Source organism: Halichoerus grypus, chromosome 1 (genome assembly GCF_964656455.1).
Source record: "Halichoerus grypus chromosome 1, mHalGry1.hap1.1, whole genome shotgun sequence".
In the NCBI taxonomy this organism is placed as follows: domain Eukaryota; kingdom Metazoa; phylum Chordata; class Mammalia; order Carnivora; family Phocidae; genus Halichoerus; species Halichoerus grypus.
The window spans coordinates 199,314,762-199,333,500 of NC_135712.1; the positions used below are offsets into that span (position 1 = coordinate 199,314,762).

The 18,739-nt window shown below is 52.7% G+C and overlaps 1 protein-coding gene across 4 annotated transcripts in view; it reads left to right on the top strand.

The window, feature by feature from the left end:
* Window positions 1–13,380, top strand: part of PFKFB4 (6-phosphofructo-2-kinase/fructose-2,6-biphosphatase 4) — a 30,237-nt gene extending 16,857 nt beyond the window's left edge. For 3 of the 4 annotated variants that reach the window (XM_036079458.2, XM_078078570.1, XM_078078572.1), the window contains exons 10-14: window positions 6,159–6,263; window positions 7,845–7,974; window positions 8,081–8,143; window positions 9,157–9,221; window positions 11,322–13,380. In XM_036079458.2, the coding sequence (XP_035935351.1) occupies window positions 6,159–6,263; window positions 7,845–7,974; window positions 8,081–8,143; window positions 9,157–9,221; window positions 11,322–11,381 (423 nt within the window). In that variant the 3' untranslated portion in view covers window positions 11,382–13,380. The other variant, XM_036079470.2, reaches the window with a different exon arrangement.
* Window positions 13,381–18,739: the final 5,359 nt, after the last annotated feature.

Sequence of the window (18,739 nt, forward strand, 5' to 3'; positions counted from 1 at the left end):
TTTTTCTCGCCCGATTGGATTGTCTGCCTTTTTCTTGGTGATTTTTAAGAGTTCTTTATGTATTTTGGATACACTCCCAATTTTTGATTGGGAGCCAGACATTTTGAATGAACAGTGCTAGAGATAATTTAGGCTCGGGTGAATGTTCCCTCTCTCCAGAGGATTAACTTTTACTTTGGGCAACCAGTTGGGGTAGGTTACCTTGGTCTACTCAGGGACAGAGCAATTGCAAAGCTGCATTTTATCTTTGCAGAGGTCAATGTTCAGGTCTTCCTCCTTCTCCGAGAATGTGGCCTGTCAGGTTCTGACGGAAAACCTTGTGGACCCAAGCTTCTGTTTTTGGCCCCTCAGCCCAAGACGGTGGCCAGTTCTGCCAGGCTTCTGTCCACTCAGTCCCTACTTCTTGCTTGGCTTTTCCTCCTCCCCACCCCACCCCATTTTATTGAGATATACTCAGCATGTAACACTGTGTTAGTTTTAGGTGCACAACATGATGATTTGGTATACCTATATATTATGAAATGATGACTAAAACAAGTTAACATTTGTCACCTGCCATAGTTACACATTTTTGTGTGTGTGAGGAGAACTTTTAAGATCTAATCTCTCAGCAACTTTCTTTTTTTTAAAGATTTTATTTATTTATTTGAGAGAGAGGGAGAGAGAGCCAGTGAGCGAGAGAGAGAGAGAGAGCAGGAGCAGGGGGAAGGGGAAGAGGGAGAAGCAGACTACCCACTGAGCAGGGAGCCTATTGCGGGACTCGATGCTGGGGCTTGATGCCGGACCTGGGATCATGATCTGAGCAGAAGGCAGATGCTTAACCGACTGAGCCACCCAGATGTCCCTCAGCAACTTTCAAATATACGACAGAGTATTGTTAATTGTAGTCACCATGATGTACGTTATATCCCCAAGACTTATTTATCTTTTTTTATGTATATATAATTTAAGATTTTTATTTATTTGTGTGTGAGAGAGAGAGAGAGGGCACAAGCAGGGGGAGTGGCAGGAGAGAGAGAGGGCACAAGCAGGGGGAGTGGCAGGCAGAGGGAGAGGCAGACTTCCCGCCAAGCAGGGAGCGCGATGTGGGACTCGATCCCCCGCCCCTGGGATCATCACCTGAGCCGAAGGCAGATGCTTAACTGACTGAGCCACCCAGGAGCCCCGAGACTTACTTATCTTATCATTGGAATTTTGTACCCTTTGACCACCTTCACCCATCTCCCCCACCCCCAGCTTCTCATTCTTTTAACTGCCACTTTCAAAGCAGCAAAACCCCAAAAAGAGAAACGATGCTGTGTATCAGGTTCCCCTCTTTGGGCTTCCCTTTTCTCCAAGACCCTGGCCCCTCATGGCCTCTCCGCCTTGTAGCTCTATGATAATATCAAGCAGGTTTAAAATTTTTTTTTCTGTCTGGCTTTTCTAGTTGCTCTCCCTGGAGGGTTGTTCTGAAGCAAGCTAGGCCACCAGTGCCCGAAGTGCAAGCTGGTAATGAGATCAGATTTGACTTATAGAAAGGTCACCCCAGCTGGCATATAGAGAATGGTTTTGCTGGGGCGAGGTAGAGGGGCAGGCTGGAGAAGGGAGACCAGTGAGAGGTGCTCACGGTGGCCTGGTAAGCTGATGGATGACATCTGGAACGTGACTGGCAGCAGTGTAAGAGAGACGAGTGGACTGATTTGTGGGCCATTCACTCATTTATTCACGTATTTATGCCCGCCCGCCCTGGGGTGGGCACTGGACCAGGTGCCGGGGACCCACATGTGGGGAAGGGATAGAAGTGATAACTGAGAAGAAGACGAGTGTCCAGGACCATTCCAGGTTTCCGTCCCCTGGGAAGGGTTCTGGGTCACGTGAGGGTAGGAACTGTGTCTACCTTGTGCCCCACATGGTGGGTGCTCAGTAAATACGGACTGAGTGGAAGGAGGCAGTCTGGGGGAGAATTGGTGAGCTCTTGAAAAGGGTAAGTACTCTTTGTGACCCCTCTCGTAGTTCCTTTGAGCATCTTGTAGGCTCCCAGCAGTTGTGGCTGCTGGGAGTCGTGGGAGGCCTGCAGCCACCCTTCCTCGCTCTCCCTGAGCCCACTTGGGTGCCAGGGCCTGCCCTGCAGGTACTGGATGTGGCTCTAACATCGGGCTTCGCACAGAAGCCTTAGGCCACCCCAGTTTTTGTTTTTCCTTTGTAGTTAATCTGATTATTTTCCTAGATGCTGGTGGATTCTCTTCTTTATCTTTCGAGTTTGGAAACTGTTCTAATATCTGTGATCTATTCATCATCTTTCTATGTTTATCTTTCTTCTTTCTCTGGGTTCTGGTAAACAGCCTTGGGCTAGCCTTCTATTTCAACACTGGGATTTTTTTTTTTTTTCTTAGTTCAGTCCACAGTTCACGGCCTTATTTGTTCTTTTAAAAAAAAAATACCAGCTTTATTGAGAAATAATTCACATACCATACGGTTCACCTACCTAACGCGTACAATTCAGTGGTTCTTAGTGTAGTCACACAGTTGTGCAACCACCACTGCAATTAATCTCAGACATGTCATTACTCCAAAAAGCAACCCTGACACCGTCCCTCCATTTCCTTCCAGCCCCTCCCCCCACCGTCCCAAGGCTACCGCTAATCTATTTTGTGTCTCCGTGGACTGGCCCAGCGGGGATATTCCATATAAATGGAATCATACACTATGTGGTTTTTTGTGACTTAGCATGTGGTTTTTTCTTTCACTTAGCATGTTTTCAAGGTCCAAGCAAGTGTCCAAGTTTCATTCCTTTATATTGCCCCACATCCTATTGGGCAATATAATAATAATAATATGCCACATATGACGTATCCAGTCATCCATTGATGGGCTTTTGGGGGGTTTGCATTTGGGGGCTCTTAGGAATAATGTTGCTGCGAACATTCATGTGCAGCTTTTTATGTGGACATGTTGTCCTTTCTCTTGGGTATGTATGGAGGAGTGGAATTGCTGGATCATACGGTAAACTCTGTGTTCAACCTTGTGAAAAACTGCCAGACCGCAGCATTGTACAGTCCCACCAGCAGCGCATGAGAGGTCTGATGTCCCCACATCCTTACCAACTCTTGTTATTATCTGTCGTTTTTTTCTTAATAGCCAACCAACAGTAGAATGTCATTCAGCAAGTTCTCGACCACTTTCTAACAAAGATCACCTTTTCTTTAGTGTCCAGTAAATACCATTTCCATTTCCTTCTGAGGCCTCACCAGAAGCACCTTTCACATTCGTATTTCTTTTCTTTTTTTTTAAGATTGATTTATTTATTTGAGAGAGAGAGAGAAAGAGCATGAACGAGGGCAGTGGGGCAGAGGGAGAGGAAGAGAGAGAATCTCAAGCAGAATCCCCGCTGAGTGCGGAACCCAGTATGGGGCTCGATCCCAGGACCCTGACATCATGACCTGAGCCGAAATCAAGAGTTGGCTGCTTAATCGACTGAGCCACCCAGACGCCCCCAATATTCTTATTTCTAGCAGCATTATGCTCATGAGGTTATATGTATTTCTAAGATGATAGAAGCTCTCTCTACTCTGCTTCACTTCCTTCTGAGTCTTTAGCAGAATCACTGTCAATGCCCATATTTTTACCAAGTATCTGGTGATTGCCAACAATCCTTGGCATTCTTTAACTTACAGCTGCCTCACCTCAATCTCTGTCCTCACGTGGCCTTCTTCCCTGTGTGTGTCTCTCTGTGTCTTCTCATGGTCATCTTGAAAGGACATCAGTCAGTGGACTGGGGCCCACACTTGGTGACCTCATCTACTTGGTTACATCTGCAAAAACTCTATTTCTTTTTTTTTTTAAGATTTTATTTATTTTAAGGGTGCCTGGGTGACTCAGTTGGTTAAGCATCTGCCTTCAGCTCGGGTCATGATCCCAGGGTCCTGGGATCGAGCCCAGCGTCAGGTTCCCTGCTCAGAGGGGTGTCTGCTTCTCCCTCTCCCTCTGCCGCTCCCCCTGCTTGTGCTCTCTCGCTCTCTGTCAAATAAATAAATAAAATCTTTAAAAATATATATTTTATTTATTTTAGAAAGAGAGCGAGAGAGCACGCATGAGCTGGGGGGAGGGGCAGAGGGAGAAGGAGACACAGAATCTCAAGCAGACTCTGCGCTGAGCGCAGAGCCCAACGTGGGGCTCCATCTCGCAACTCTGAGATCATGACCTGAGCCAAAATCAAGAGTCGAACACTCAACTGACTGAGCCACCCAGGTGCCCCAAAGCCCTATTTCTTTTTTTTTTTTAAGATTTTGTTTATTTATTTGAGAGAGAGAATGAGAGACAGAGAGCACGAGAGGGAAGAGGGTCAGAGGGAGAAGCAGACCCCCTGCTGAGCAGGGAGCCCAATGCGGGGCTGGAGCCCGATGCGGGGCTCGATCCCAGGACTCCAGGATCATGACCTGAGCCGAAGGCAGTCGCTTAACCAACTGAGCCACCCAGGCGCCCCAAAGCCCTATTTCTAAATAAGGTCACACTAACAGGTACCACGCATTAGGACTCGAGCGTATCTTTCAGCAGGGACACATCTGACTCAACAAAGATGGTTTGTCTTTCTTAGAATTTTCTTATTTCACATAAGTTATCTCATTTGTTGACACAGAGTTGTTCACAATAGTCCCTTAGAGTCTCTTCTCTTGGAAGCTTGATAGTAATGTTCCTCTGTCATGCCTAATTGTAGTGATTTTTTTCTTTTTTTTTTTTTTAAAGATTTTATTTATTTGACAGACATACACGGTGAGAGAGGGAACACAAGCAGGGGGAGTGGGAGAGGGAGAAGCAGGCTTCTGGGGCACCTGGGTGGCTCAGTCATTGAGCGTCTGCCTTCGGCTCAGGTCATGATCTCAGGGTCCTGGGATCGAGCCCCACATCAGGCTCCCTGCTCGATGGGAGGCCTCTTGTCAGTCTAGCAAAAGGTTTGTGAATTCTGTGAATCTTATCAAGGAACCAACTTATGCTTCCATTGCTTTTCTCTGTCTTCTGTTTTCTATTACATTTATTTCTGCTCTGATCTTTATTACTTCCTTCCTTCTGCTTGCTTTGCGTTTAGCTTGCTCTTCTTTTTCCAGTATCTTAAGGTGGCAGATCAGATTATTGATTTGAGATCTTTCTTTTTTTTTCCATACAGACATTTACAGCTGAAAGTTTTCCTCTTGGTCTTTCCTTCTTAATAGACAACTTTGCCCCAAGTCTTTGTCTAGAAAACAACTTAGAACAAAGGCAGAGACCAGCAACTTTTTATTAGGACATTTTATGGCTTCTTTCCCTCTCAGGGCCCTTAAACCACACTTATATGTTGTCAACCAGTGTTCTTCTTTTTTTTTTTTTAATTTTTTTATTGTTATGTTAATCCCCATACATTACATCATTAGTTTTAGATATAGTGTTCCATGATTCATTGTTTGTGCATAACACCCAGTGCTCCATGCAGAACGTGCCCTCCTCAATACCCATCACCAGGCTAACCCATCCTACCACCCCCCTTCCCTCTAGAACCCTCAGTTTGTTTTTCAGAGTCCATCGTCTCTCATGGTTCTTCTCCCCCTCCGATTTCCCCCCCTTCATTCTTCCCCTCCTGCTACATTCTTCTTCTTCTTTTTTTCTTTCTTAACATATATTGCATTATTTGTTTCAGAGGTACAGATCTGAGATTCAACAGTCTTGCAACCAGTGTTCTTCTTTGCTGGATTTTTTAAAAAATAGCATTTATAGAAGGTAATCCACGCCACGTGTGAGTGCGTGGGTGTCTTGAAGAACACAAGTGAATTCTTGCTTTATAGCTTGTACAATAGTCTATAACTCAGAATATGTATTTCTACAGCACAGAAAACAAAAGACACAAGGAAAGACACATAGTTAACATTCCTTTGTTTATTTTTATGGCATAAACTGGATGGATGGGTAATGGATGGATGGAAAAAGACTGTTCTAGTAGCTCTGTACAAACAAGGGGCTGCCCCCTTGCTCAGCGTCCCCATGGGCCTGCTCCTCCCAGCGGTGTTCTAAGCTCCAGGCTGGGAGGGCCCCTATGGCCCTGGAAATGCCCTGTAAGCCTGGTCCCCTCTGCCTGCCCTCCCCACCCCCCCGACACAGGGCTGACCCCCGGGCCTGGCATGGGAGATGTGACGACCGCCATATCTTCCTAGGGCGTCTGTGAGGAGATGACCTACGAAGAAATTCAGGATCATTATCCACTGGAATTTGCCCTACGGGACCAGGACAAGTACCGGTACCGGTACCCCAAGGGGGAGGTAGGTGGGATTTGGGGGCTTAGCCCCAGCTGCCACCTGCGCTCTGCCCCAGGACCCCTGGGGGACTCTGTGGAGGCTGCATGGACAGCAGGGGGGGCCTGACCTCAGAGCTTGGCCAGGCTGGGTGTGTGTGTCATCTCTGCCACTTCCCAGCCATGATGCCCAGGCCGCAGTCCCCACCCCCCACTTGGGCGGTGGGTGGACATTGCTGCATGGGACTCCCAACTCTGAGACTCATTGGATCCCTGCTCCCCGATGTTCCCCATCTTTGCCTTTCCGCTTCCCCGGGGTATCACAAGGATCATGTCCTCCGCATGGCTCCAGACACAGAGTCCTGAGTACAGACCTAGGGAGACCTTCCCCGGTTGAGTCATAGCCACAGGAAGCCATGTGCTCGGACACCTTCCCTCAAGCTGGGTCCTGCCTCAGCCCAGGCCCCAGGTCAGAAGTAGGTCACCTTTGACTTGGGTACCTCCCACTTCCGGGAGGTGGCCTGGGGCAGTGGCCAAATAAAGATACCCTGACAGATACACACATATGTACACCCATATACGGACTCATGCAGAAGCTACCCCCCACCCCCAACCCCGGGTGCCAGCCTCTTGGCCCCTCTGCTAGACTGTCTTCAGGAAAAGTACAGCTCTGGGGAGCATTAATTATTCCCCACGTCGTACTGTGAGGGAGAACTCAGATTTAAAACTAACCCAGATAACAGTAAAAAGAAACCAAGCTGTTGCCTCTTCAGACTTGAGAATACAGCGGGGGGAATTTGGTAGGGAAATTACAGTTGCCAAAAGAACTGAGCTAGGCTTCCCCCGGAACTACAGGACTTCGCTCCCAGTCAGTGCCCAGGGAGCACTTCCGGCTCCAGCTTGAGGCGTGTGTTTTGAAGTCCCGCTCATTGTGTGCAAAGAGGGCTTGGTCTCCTGATGGAGAAGTCTCTAAACCTCAGGGCCCACGCTTGGTCCAAGGGCTCCCTCATCAGCTACTTCATGGCACCCAGGGGAGGCACAGGGCAGGCTGACCATGAGGATCATTGTTCCTGGGCCCTCAGGCATGCCGATGGGTCAAGCCCCAGGAAGTTTTGGGGGTCTTTGCTCCTCCCACCCCCACGGTTCTTTCGGTGCGTTCCGTCTGCTATGGGCTGGAAGGGCACAAGTGTCTCTCCTCCCAGTCCTCAGTTTGCCAGCGTGTGAATTCCAGCAGCAGAGGGTTTCGCCAAGGGCCCTGGGGGTGGGCATGGAGATGGCCCCTTAGGATGGAAGCCTGAGGCCCAGCCCTGTCCTCTCGTCCTGGGACCTGGCCCTGGGGTAGAGGATGCGATCTCTTTCCCAGATTTCCAGTTCTTCTCCCCTCCCAGCTTCCGTCTCGAGCTGGACACCTCACTGTCCTACAGAGGCAGGCCCTAGCCCTGAGCTGCCCACCCCCGGTGCCCCCAGGGTGCCAGGCTGGAGGATATCTAGCCACAATCTCCCAGAATGATGAGGGTCCTAGGAGTGAGGAGGTAGCCTGCTACCCAGAACATCTCCGTCACTACCCCTGGAGCAGGGCCTGAGGGACCCTTCCCGCTTGTCCTTGCAGTCCTATGAGGACCTGGTCCAGCGCCTCGAGCCTGTCATCATGGAGCTGGAGAGGCAAGAGAATGTGCTGGTCATCTGCCACCAGGCTGTGATGCGCTGCCTTCTGGCCTACTTCCTTGATAAGGCGGCAGGTGCGGGCCGGCCCCCGGGGAGGTGGGATGTGTGTATGTGAGAGGGACAGAGGGACCGTTCTGTGGGCGTCCCTGGTGTGCCAGCCCTGCCCATCTGTGTCCACAGAACAGCTGCCCTACCTCAAGTGTCCGCTGCACACCGTCCTGAAACTGACCCCTGTGGCTTATGGTAAGGAAGCTTCCTGCACACTCACCTGGTTGCCAGACTCTGGCTTTCCATGGGACTCCACGATGTTTCTGCAGATCCCTTGAAACTCCCATTAGGGGCTCATTCCTCCTCTGCCCACCACCCCACTGCCTTTCCCAATTTCCTTTTTTTTTTTTTTTCTTTTCTAAGTAAGGTCTACACCCAACTTGGGGCTTGAACTCACAAACGCCGAGATCGAGAGTCACACGCTCCACAGACTGAGCCAGCTAGGAGCCCCTCCCAATTTACTTTTTTGTTTTGTTTTGTTTTAATTCCTGTGGCCACACGAGCCTTTCCGATGATCCTTAGCCATCACCCACCTGCATGAGGGGCTTTTCTACTGTTTTTTCAGAGACCCCCACAAAGCCCCACGGCCCCCAGGACCTGGGCCTTAACATATTCAGGGTATTTTGAGTGCAGAGTCGTTTGAGTCCCAACTCTGCCTTGCATTGTGCCCGCAGGGACCTCAGGCCACCTCCTAAGCTCCTGAGTCTCAGCTCCTCACCTTCAGCACAGGCTATGAGGCACCCCTCAGGTGGTCGTGTCCTTGGGAGAACGACAGGAAAGCCCAGTGACAGCTGATGTTGTTCCCCTGTGTGCTCATCCCCTCGTCCCCATGCACTGAGCCCCTGGCATGATGTGGATTTGGCCTTGTGTTTGTGGCGTGCTTGGGGTGTGAGTGGTGCGGGGGCCCCGAAGGCTCATGGAACGATTCCACGCCGCGCTCAGGCTGCTGCACGGCTCGTCTCCTCAGTGGAGCCCTCCCGGGTGTCTGGGCTTCTCCCCAAGGCTGCACGGTGGCACTTGATAAGCACGGGCCTGCGGGGTTCCTCGTCCTTCCTCCCGTGCTCCCTGAAGCAGCCCAATGTGGGAGGACCCGGATGAAGCTAAGAATGGCTGCCCTGTTCTGCGATACCCCGGGCTTCCACCCGAGAGAAGCTTCTACCCTCTACGGCTCCAGGAGGGGAAATGAATTTACATCCTCCCTTTGGCAGGTTGTAAAGTGGAGTCCATATTCCTGAACGTGATGGCTGTGAACACGCACCGGGACAGGCCTCAGGTAGCAATGGGGTTACTGCTGGGGTGACGAGCCTATTCCTGGGGGTATCCCGATGCGGCATCTTCCAGACCCAGGGCCAGTTTGGGGTGCCTGCCAGAGAGGACTTGAGTTCTCTGCCAAACCTGCTGTCTTATCATCAGGGCGAGGTCATGGCTCTGGGCTGGGCCTTCCCGAGGGTGCTGCCCTGGGAGTGGGGAGGCCCCCGGAGCTGGGCCACCAGGGTAGGAAGTGCCTGAGCCTGGGTGTGGTGGCTTCCCAGCAGCCCTATCATAGAGGTCTGGGCCAGGGGGAGAGGGGGTCCCAGCTGGGAAAGAAGCAAGAGGCCCACAAGGGGATGGATGCAGATTCTTCCGTGATCCCCTACAAGTTCAGGCCTCATGAGCATCCTTTCCAACTTGAGCAACTTTAAAAATTAAAACGGTGTGCGCTTTGTTGGGGAAAGGGCCATGCAGGTGCAGAGAGGGTGTTGGCGCTGGACACAGACGGTCCTGCAGAAGAGCAGTTCACGACCCTGTGTTCCCCCAGTGCCTTGTTTAAGACGGAAGCTCCTCAAAGTATTGCCCAGAACCCCTTTCTATGTCCATGGCAGGTCTCTCTTCCACTGAGGCCAAGGGCTAGATCGGCCCTTCTGGACCCCATTCCCAGAGTCTGCTGTACCAAGAAGGCTCCTGGGGTCTCAGTTGTGGCTGCTGCCACCTAAAAGGGAGCATGGTGGGCTCTGGGTCCCTGTCAAAGGTGCACAGCTTGGGCTGCACACTTGCAGCCCTGTGGTCTTGGTCCCCACCAGCAGAGATGTGTGGACGTTCTTAAGGTGGCTGCCCCCTCCCCGGGACCATCCACCATGCAGGCCTCTTCCCTGTTTGTCCCGAGACTCTGGTCCAGGCCCCGTGTGGCCCCCATAGGTCACTGGGGAATGCATGTCCTGACGGGCACTGTTTGTGCTGAGGGAAGTCCAGGAGGCACTGGGCCCCAGCACTGACTGACAGGGTGATGGTAAGAGAAGCCCCTGGACCCGGCCGGCACTGGGGGCTGACCCCCGCACCTGCCGGGCAGGAGCCAGCATGGCCACGGGGTAGCTGGCAGCCCCCTTGCCCACCTCTGCATGCTGGCTTCCGAGATGCCAACTTCTGCTGGCCACCAGTTCCCGGCTGGTTCCCTTTCAGGTGGCAGGATCCCCGGGCCCTAGCCCATTCTTGGGAGCAAACTGAGATGGGAAAGGGGCCCCCAGGAAGCCTGCCCCATCCCCCAGAGTTGCACCTGCCCCTCCCATTGCAGTGGCTGGTTCAGTGAACCCAGAGGTGGGCCCCTGGGGGCCGTGTCTTCTTGCCTGTGGGTCTGGGCACATCACATCGCACAGGGCTGCGGCCCCAGGTGACCTGCTTCAGTAGGTGATGGTTGTGAGGGCCCACAATCAAGAAGATGGACCACCAGGATTGGGGGGCTCATAGGACCGTCTCGTGGAGCTGAGGGAAGTGTCAGGCCCCCTTATCCCTCAGGCCTGAGCCCAGCAGGCCATGGAAGGAGCTGGGCTCTGTGGCTTGGCGAGGGCTCTCTGTAGCTGAGGGCTTCGGGAGGTCCAGGGCACCCTGTGCCCCAGCTCTGAGAGGACAGAGCAGGCCAGGATGAGGAGGGGTCCACAGGCTGCTGGGGCCTCATCTGACACCTGCCCACCAACACTTAGACCAGGAGGTGGGCACCCCCAGGAGCGGGGCCCCCTTCCCTGCCCCCACTGGTGAGGATTTGAGCCCCCAACAAGCTCTTCCCTCCCAGTTGACTCAGGCCTGAGGCAGGAGGTGGGATGGCCTCGTTCTGGGCACCGCCTGCCCTGTGAGCAAGGAGCGAGCAGGACCCAGGCACCTTCCTCCGCTGCCTTTGAACGCTTGTGTTCATCCATCCGGCATGTGTGGAGAGGCTCTTGAGCCCTTGCTCTTAGGGAAATTTGGGGGTTGGAGTCCCATAGCCAGGGCTCCTGGGGGGGGAGTATGTGAACCCAGAGGGTTACAGTGACGAGGAAAGTAGACAGCAGGACAGTGGGTGTCCATCTATTCTCACCACAAGGTGAATGTTCTGTGGTTTGTTGTGTGTGTGTTTGTTTTGCAGAATGTAGACATCTCGAGGCCCCCGGAGGAAGCCCTTGTCACGGTCCCTGCTCACCAGTGACCATGCCTCATCCACTGCGACCCCCAGGCAGGTATGGACCTCTGCAGATGAGGTCCTTACAGGCCCCCTGGCCCGTGTGAGTTTCTCTGCCGGAACATCCCAGAGCCCGCGCACCGGCCGCCCTGCTTCCTTGTTAACGGTGACAGGGTTAGACGTGGTGCCCGACCTGCTGCTCTAAAGCGTTTGGCCAGACTGCATCCGCCCGGGGCTGGTGAGAGGTGTCCTCACAAGCTGGTCCTGCCGTTGCAGCTCTGAGGTGCTCTCTCCCTGGTCGGTGGGCTCTGTGAAGTGTGAAGCCCTAAACATGTGAACAGAAAGCCCGGCTAGGAGGTTCCCGCCACGGCCGAGCTGTCTGAGGCGGACCTGGCGACCCTAGCAGGGACTCTGTTGTCTCCTCTGTGTGGGACCCTGAGCTCTGCTGCCGGGGCTGTGAGGGAGTGCCCTTCCCGTCCTGCCAGGAACCGAGAGCCGCCGAGGCCGCCCCCTCGTGTCGGAGCCGCTCGTGAGCGCCCCGTGCTCACTTCAGCAGAAGCACGCAGGGAGCGCGGCCTTTGGGGTCACCCCTTGTCGATCGCACGTACACTGGAACATTTGGGGGAGCTGGTGGCCAAGGCCGCCCCTGCCCAACGGCTGTCACGGTGAAAGCACGTAAAGTCAGGGTGGTGCCGTGAACACCCAGGTGCTCGAGGGAGAGGGTCCCACCTCGCCCTCCCGGCCGTGCTCCCCAGGCTACCTCTCCCCCGTTGCGGCCTGTGTCCACACAGGAGCGGACCCTGGTGGCAGAGAAATGCATTTGCTGTGAAGCGTTCAGAGAAAAAAGCCTGTCCTGGCGTTCACTGACCTCCACCTGTGGGGAGAGGCCGGAAACCCGAGGCGCCCTGTCCAGGGGAGGATGTTCCCAGCATGGCACAGCTTCGGCTTCCCGTGCATGGGAGCCTGGCAGAAAACCACCCCGGGAGGCTGCCGTCTGTCACGCGCCCCTGAGTTCCTTTGGGCCCAGAGAGGCAGGCCGGGCAGTGGGTTCTGGCTCCATCTTGTAGATGGGCAGGAGGCCTGGCCAGCAAGTCGAGAGGCTGGGTGAGGAGGTGTCGGGGTCTGTAGTCGGACGCCCTGCTGTCCACAAGTGGGTCCTCGTCCAGGATCCCGAGCCCACCTTGTACCCAGAAGCTTCCCTGGCAGGACAGCCCACCTTTCCCAGCCTCCCGGGGCTTTAAAGCCTGCGGGTGCCACCTGCCCCTGAGGGGAACGCGTGCCCCTGCCCCAGCTGTGGTCTCTCAGCCTCGTGCACTGCAGTGGCCGTGGACAGACCCGGTAGAGGGCTGGGGCAGGAGCTTCTGGACTCACCTCCTGCCAGAGCCCCTAGCCCTGGACTCAGGACCAGAGGACCATGCCACTGTCTTTGGGACATGGGGACCACAGCCCTTGTTTCCATGTCCCCCAGAGTTTCGGTGACTTGGTCACATGGACAGTTACTTGTTGGCCATAGTGGGTTTCTTTGGTTGGCGGGCTGTACGTCTGGATGTCCCCACCTCTCCAGGACCTCAGGCTGGCTGAGGCAGGACCAGTGAGGCCTTTTCTCTGTGCCCAGAGGGCAGTCAGGAGCTGCTGGACCCGGAGTGCTACAAGGACTGGGATAGGGCGGAGGGAAGCCTGAGGGCATGGCAGGGTTGGGGCAGCTCCTCTCCGCCTCTGCCTGGAGTGCTCTCTGCATGGGCAGCAACCCACTGGGTCGGCTGCCGGGTTTTATCCATGACAGTCCATGTGCTTGTGTCGAAGACGTTTTCCCATTCTCCCTGGAGTGGGTGGTGGTGGATCTCAGCCACACGTCACACTGTGTCCAGCATTCTTTGCAATAAATACTTAAAAAAAAAAAATTGGAGCACCTGGCTGGCTCAGTCAGTAGAGCACCTGACTCTTGATCTCGGGGTTGTGAGTTCAAGCCCCATGTTGGGCCTAGAGCTTACTTAAATAAGTAAATAAATAAACAATAAGAATCTAAGGTTGTATCTTGTGGCCATCTCTCCACTTCTGAGGTATTCTCCAGCTGGTTCTGCTGACTCCCACACTGTGGTCTCTCATAGGTCTGTGTTGGGATCTTTGGTCCAGCTCCCACTTCCATGCCTACCCCTCTCTGGAGAGGAAACTGTCTTACCCTGGAGTGAGTCCTGGGCCTGGTGCCCATGGGCAGGGACAGGGCCAAGTTTTCTCTGGGCCAGCATAGGGTTCTGGGTCCTCACCCCAGGATGTGTGAAGGGGCATCTGGGATGGAGGACCATTAAGGGGAAATTATGGGCCCCAAATGTTGGCATCTTTGGGGAGAGGAACCAGGGACTGGGTTGAGGACAGAGGGGCGACACGAGGCTCTGAGTGGGGGTGTGTTGGCTGGTTCTGTCCTGTTTTCTCTGTCACCGACCTTTGGGTTGGGGAAGATGGTGACAGGGGCAGGGTTTTCCCTTTCCCCTGCCCCAGAACTTCATTGGACTCTGCATACCTCCTGCCCTGGGCCTGGGCTGTTGGAGGGCAGGTTGCAGGGCTACTCCTCCGTGGACACGACGGGGCTGGCCGTGGCTGGATGCCCAGCTGCACCTCTCGCAGTGTGTCGGGTGGAGGGAGCTGTGGCCGGGCTGCTTCTGGGTGGTTTGGTGTCGCCGGTAGTCATGGCTCTGCCTTACCCAGCTGTGTCATGGTGGGTGACAGAAGCCCCTGGGCTTCATTCCTGAGTTCCGCGGGATTTCAGCTGCGATGGTCTTCCTGGTGGGTGAGATCAGGGGACAGCTTGATGGTCCTCACCCTGTCTCCGGGCACTGGGTTCCTGGGTGGACACCTGACCTGAGAGGCCTCAGTGCTTTGGGAAGAAGGTGTTAAAGATTTTTAATAACAAGGCAACAGCAGAAGGAATAAGATTTAACACTATGAGAATTTTTCTTCAGGTCCAGTGTTCTACCGCAACCTAGAAAGAGGGATTATATATCATCATTTTGAAAAATTGTGTAGCATTTTGGGTTGCTCGGAAACAATGACCATCATTGGATGTTAGGGTCAGAGGGTATTTGGAAAGAAAGAAATGCTGTTGCAAAGACAGGCTTTAGCAGAGGCACCTGGCTGGCTCAGTCTGTGGAGCATGCGACTCTTGATCTCGGGGTTGTGAGTTCAGGCCCCAAGTCGGGTATAGCGATTACTTAAAAATAAAATCTTAAAAAAAAAAAAGACACAGGTTTCAGCAACATTTGAATTATGAATTATGTTTATAATATAATTATATACTATATATTAATAAATTAAAATACAGTTATCACCTGCAAAGGGGAATTTTGGCATGTTTGGCTTAGACCAATCATGTGTGGAGCTGGGCATGTTTTTTGAACAAAACTATTTTTTTGGGGCGCCTGGGTGACTCAGATGGTTAAGCGTCTGCCTTCGGCTCAGGTCATGATCCCAGGGTCCTGGGATCGAGCCCCGCATCAGGTTCCCTGCTCGGCGGGAAGCCTGCTTCTCCCTCTCCCACTCTCCCTGCTTGTGTTCCCTCTCTTGCTGTGTCTCTCTCTGTCAAATAAGTAAAATCTTAAAAAAAAAAACAACAACTATTTTTTTTTCTTAAGATTGTATTTATTTATTTGACAGAGAGATAGAGAGCACAAGTAGGCAGAGTGGCAGGCAGAGGGAGAGGGAGAAGCAGGCTCTCCGATGAGCGGGGAGCCTGATGGGATCATGACCTGAGCCAAAGGCAGACGCTTAACGACTGAGCCACCCAGGCGCCCCTGAACAAAACTTTAAAGTGAAAAATGGAGGCGGTGCCTGGGTGGCTCAGTCAGTTGGGCGTCTGACTCTTGATTTCGGCTCAGGTCATGATCTCAGAGCTCTGGGATCGAGCTCTGCATCAGGCTCCGAGCTCAGCGGGGAGTCTGCTCGGGAGTCTCTCCCTCTGCCCCTCCCCCGTGCACATGCTCGCTCTTTCTCTCAAATAAATAAATCTTAAAAAAAAAAAAAAAGAATCCCTGACATGGAGAACAGTGACTATGGTGCTTGTTAAGTAAAGGTCGAATTGTGTCTGCCCCACAAAAAAAATTCATACATTTAAGACCTAACCCCTAATACCTCATAATGTGACCTCATTTAGAAATAGAATCTTTGGGGGCACCTGGGTGGTGCAGCTGGTTAAGCGTCTGGCTCAGGTCGTGATGATGGGGTCGTGAGATCAAGCCCCACGTGGGGCTCCACACTTAGCACCAAGTCTGCTTGTGATTCTCTCTCCCTCTCTCCCTGCCTCTCCCACTCGTGCTCTGTCTCTCTCTCAAATAAATAAAATAAATCTTAAAAAAAAAAAAGAAATACCATCTTTGCAGATGTACTGAGTTGAGGTGAGGGCGGGCCCCTCATCCAAAATGCCCCAGTGCCTTCAGAGAGAGTGTGGCCCCGCCAACACCTCGGCTCCAGAACCGTGAGGCAAGAACCTTGTGTTGTTTAAGCCACTCAGCGTGTGGTACTTTGTTACGGCAGTCCTAGCAGACAGACTTTTCAAAGACGTTCCCCTCAGCGATGAACTTCTAAATGAAGGTAAAGGGAATATCTCTGGGTGAGTTGTCTGATAATCCCAGTCCAACATCCGTTTTCAGTGAATGAGTGAATCTTCCCGAGGCTTTGGATTCTTTCCTCTACTATACCAGGGAACTTTTGGCATCTTGATTGCATTTAGTGAGACTCAGCTTTCCTTCCAGCCAACCAAATAGACACCCAGAACGACCCCTAGTAGCTCAAGCCAGCACACGGAATCCAAAATTTCTGGTAAGTGCACCTGTATTGAAAAAATCAGCCCAATTTAAACTTCGGTTCTTATCTCCTTGGTCCAGGACCTGGATCTTTCCTCATACATGCTCTCCATATTGTGACCACAGTAAAGTAACAAAGTCTTAAAATTTCTTTGATATATAAGCCTTTCCCTCTGGGTTTAACTTTGTAATAAGACCTCCAGACATGCTGGAATCCACCTTTTTATTTATTTATTTTATTTTTAAGTAATCTCTACACCCAACATGGGACTTGAACCCACAATCCTGAGATCGAGTCACATGATGCTCCACCAACTGAGCCCACCAGGTGCCCTGCTGGAATCCATCTTTAGTTTAAGGCATTGGGGATGTTAAGGAGTTTGGGAAGAGGGGCAGAAGAGTCGGCTTCCCTCGGCAAACCCCTTGGCAAGGACGCCTTGCTTCCGTGGGCAGGGAGGTGCAGAGGGTCTGGGGTTGGTGGTAATCTGATTCCTCTGCGCTCTTTCTTCTATCTTCATCCCGTGTAATTTGTTAACACATTAAGTGCCTACTGTGGGCTAAGCCAGTAAGCCAGGAAGCCTGACAGACAAACCCTTACTGTCACGGAGCCAGCACTCTCGTGGTGGTAGACACAGTAAAGAAATAAGTAAAGATCACAGAGAGAATCGCCTCACAGGGCGCTGGGACAGAGGGGGTGTAAGAAGGCCTGGAAGGTTATCAAAGGCCTGGGTGAAGCCGTGAAGCATTCCACAGCCGGTGCAAGACCCTGAGGGCAGGCTGTGCCAGGTAAGTTCCAGGAACATAGGGGAGGCCGGGGTGGCTGCAGAAGCAGGAGTGAGGAGGAGGAAGATCATGGTGGTCAGAGGTCATGGGGTTCAGGCGATATGGTGCTTTGGAAAGGGGAGGCTACTTTGAGCCAAGTGACTTGATCTGATGAACATTTTTAAAGGGTCCCTCTGGCTGCTGCTGACTCCAGAATAGACTTCAGTGGGGCAGAGTGGAGGCCGGGAGACCTGTGCAGAGGCCTCTGTGACAATCTGGGCAAGAGACCGTGACGCTGGGGTTGGGGCTGCTGAGAAGTAGTCAGATTCTGCCTAAACTGTGAAGGTAGAGCCAAGATTGGCTGCTGGTTTGGATGAAGGCATATGAGAAAGCCCGCCATGCCCAGGGGTGGGGTCGCCACTGTGGACACGTGAAGGTCCACGGGGGCAGCGTGGTGCTGGGGGTCGGCAGTTCAGTTGAAGGTGCATTCAGATTAAATGCCAGGGATATCCAAGGGGAGGCGTTGGTGGGACGGTTGCATCTTGGCCTCTGGAGTTGAGGCCTGGGCCGGAGATAAGAAATGGCATCATCAGGGCCTAGACGACACTTAGAGCTATGACAGTGGACGAGCGCTCGAGGGGAATGTAGATAGGAAAGCAATGACACCTGAGGACTGAGCCCTGGGTTGCCCACATTACAGCTTGACACGAAGAGCCAGAAGAGGGGTATGGAAAGGACCAGTGTGGGGAGCATGGGTGGAATGGGGAGTGGCCTGCCACGTCGAGTGACACCAGTGGGTCGAGGAAGGTGAGCGTTGCCACTGGATGTGGGCTTGCGGAGTGTTCCCGCGTGTTGCTGTGCACACTCAGCGCTCTGTCCTGAGCGGTGCCTAGCGTTCGCCTAAAAGATTTAGGGAGGCTGTGAATTCAGGCAGTATTTAACCTGGAAGCCACAGAATCAGCCTGTGGGTTTGATGGTGGGCCTACCTCAGCCGCATCGCTGCGGGAGACAGGAGACTCCTTTGCAAAGCAGAGAAAGCTTTGTTCGTAGCTTGACAGGCACACAAGAATCTGACCCTACTGTTCTCTTTCTTTAAGCTGTTTGGCGCTTTTGGAAGCAATCACCTGACACCAGGTGCTTTTCTCAAGCCCTTCGCTGCTGTTGTTAAGGGGAAGCCCTTGGCCTCCTCAAGCCCCGTCCTCAGTGGCTTCCTCACGGGAGGGGCCACCTGTGGTGTCTTGTTTTCTGGCGCCACTTTGGACACTAAATTTGGTGGGATTTTTTCACACCAATAACGAATTCTCTGGCACCAACTGGGTGTCCAACAATTCCATTCAATTTGGACACCAACTCCTGAGTGAGTGCAGACCCGGCAGGTGAAGGGCTCAGTCCTACAAGACTGACCCTACTTCGGGGCGCCTGGGTGGCTCAGTTGGTTAAGCAACTGCCTTCGGCTCAGGTCATGATCCTGGAGTCCCGGGATCGAGTCCCACGTTGGGCTCCCTGTTCGGCGGGGAGTCTGCTTCTCCCTCTGATCCTCCCCCTCTCATGCTGTCTCCCATTCTCTCTCTCAGATAAATAAATAAAATCTTTGAGGAAAAAAAAAAAAAAAAGACTGACCCTACTTCAGGTGCGAGCCACAAGTCCCACGAGGGCCACCCATAACTTCTGACCAGGTGGCCATACATCAGGTATGAGCCCCCTCCTCAAATTCAATAATTTGCTGGAATGACTCACAGAACTCAGGGAAACACCTTATTTACATTTACCAGTTTATTAACAAGGATACAATTCAGGAACAACCAAACAGAAGAGATGCATAGGGCGAGG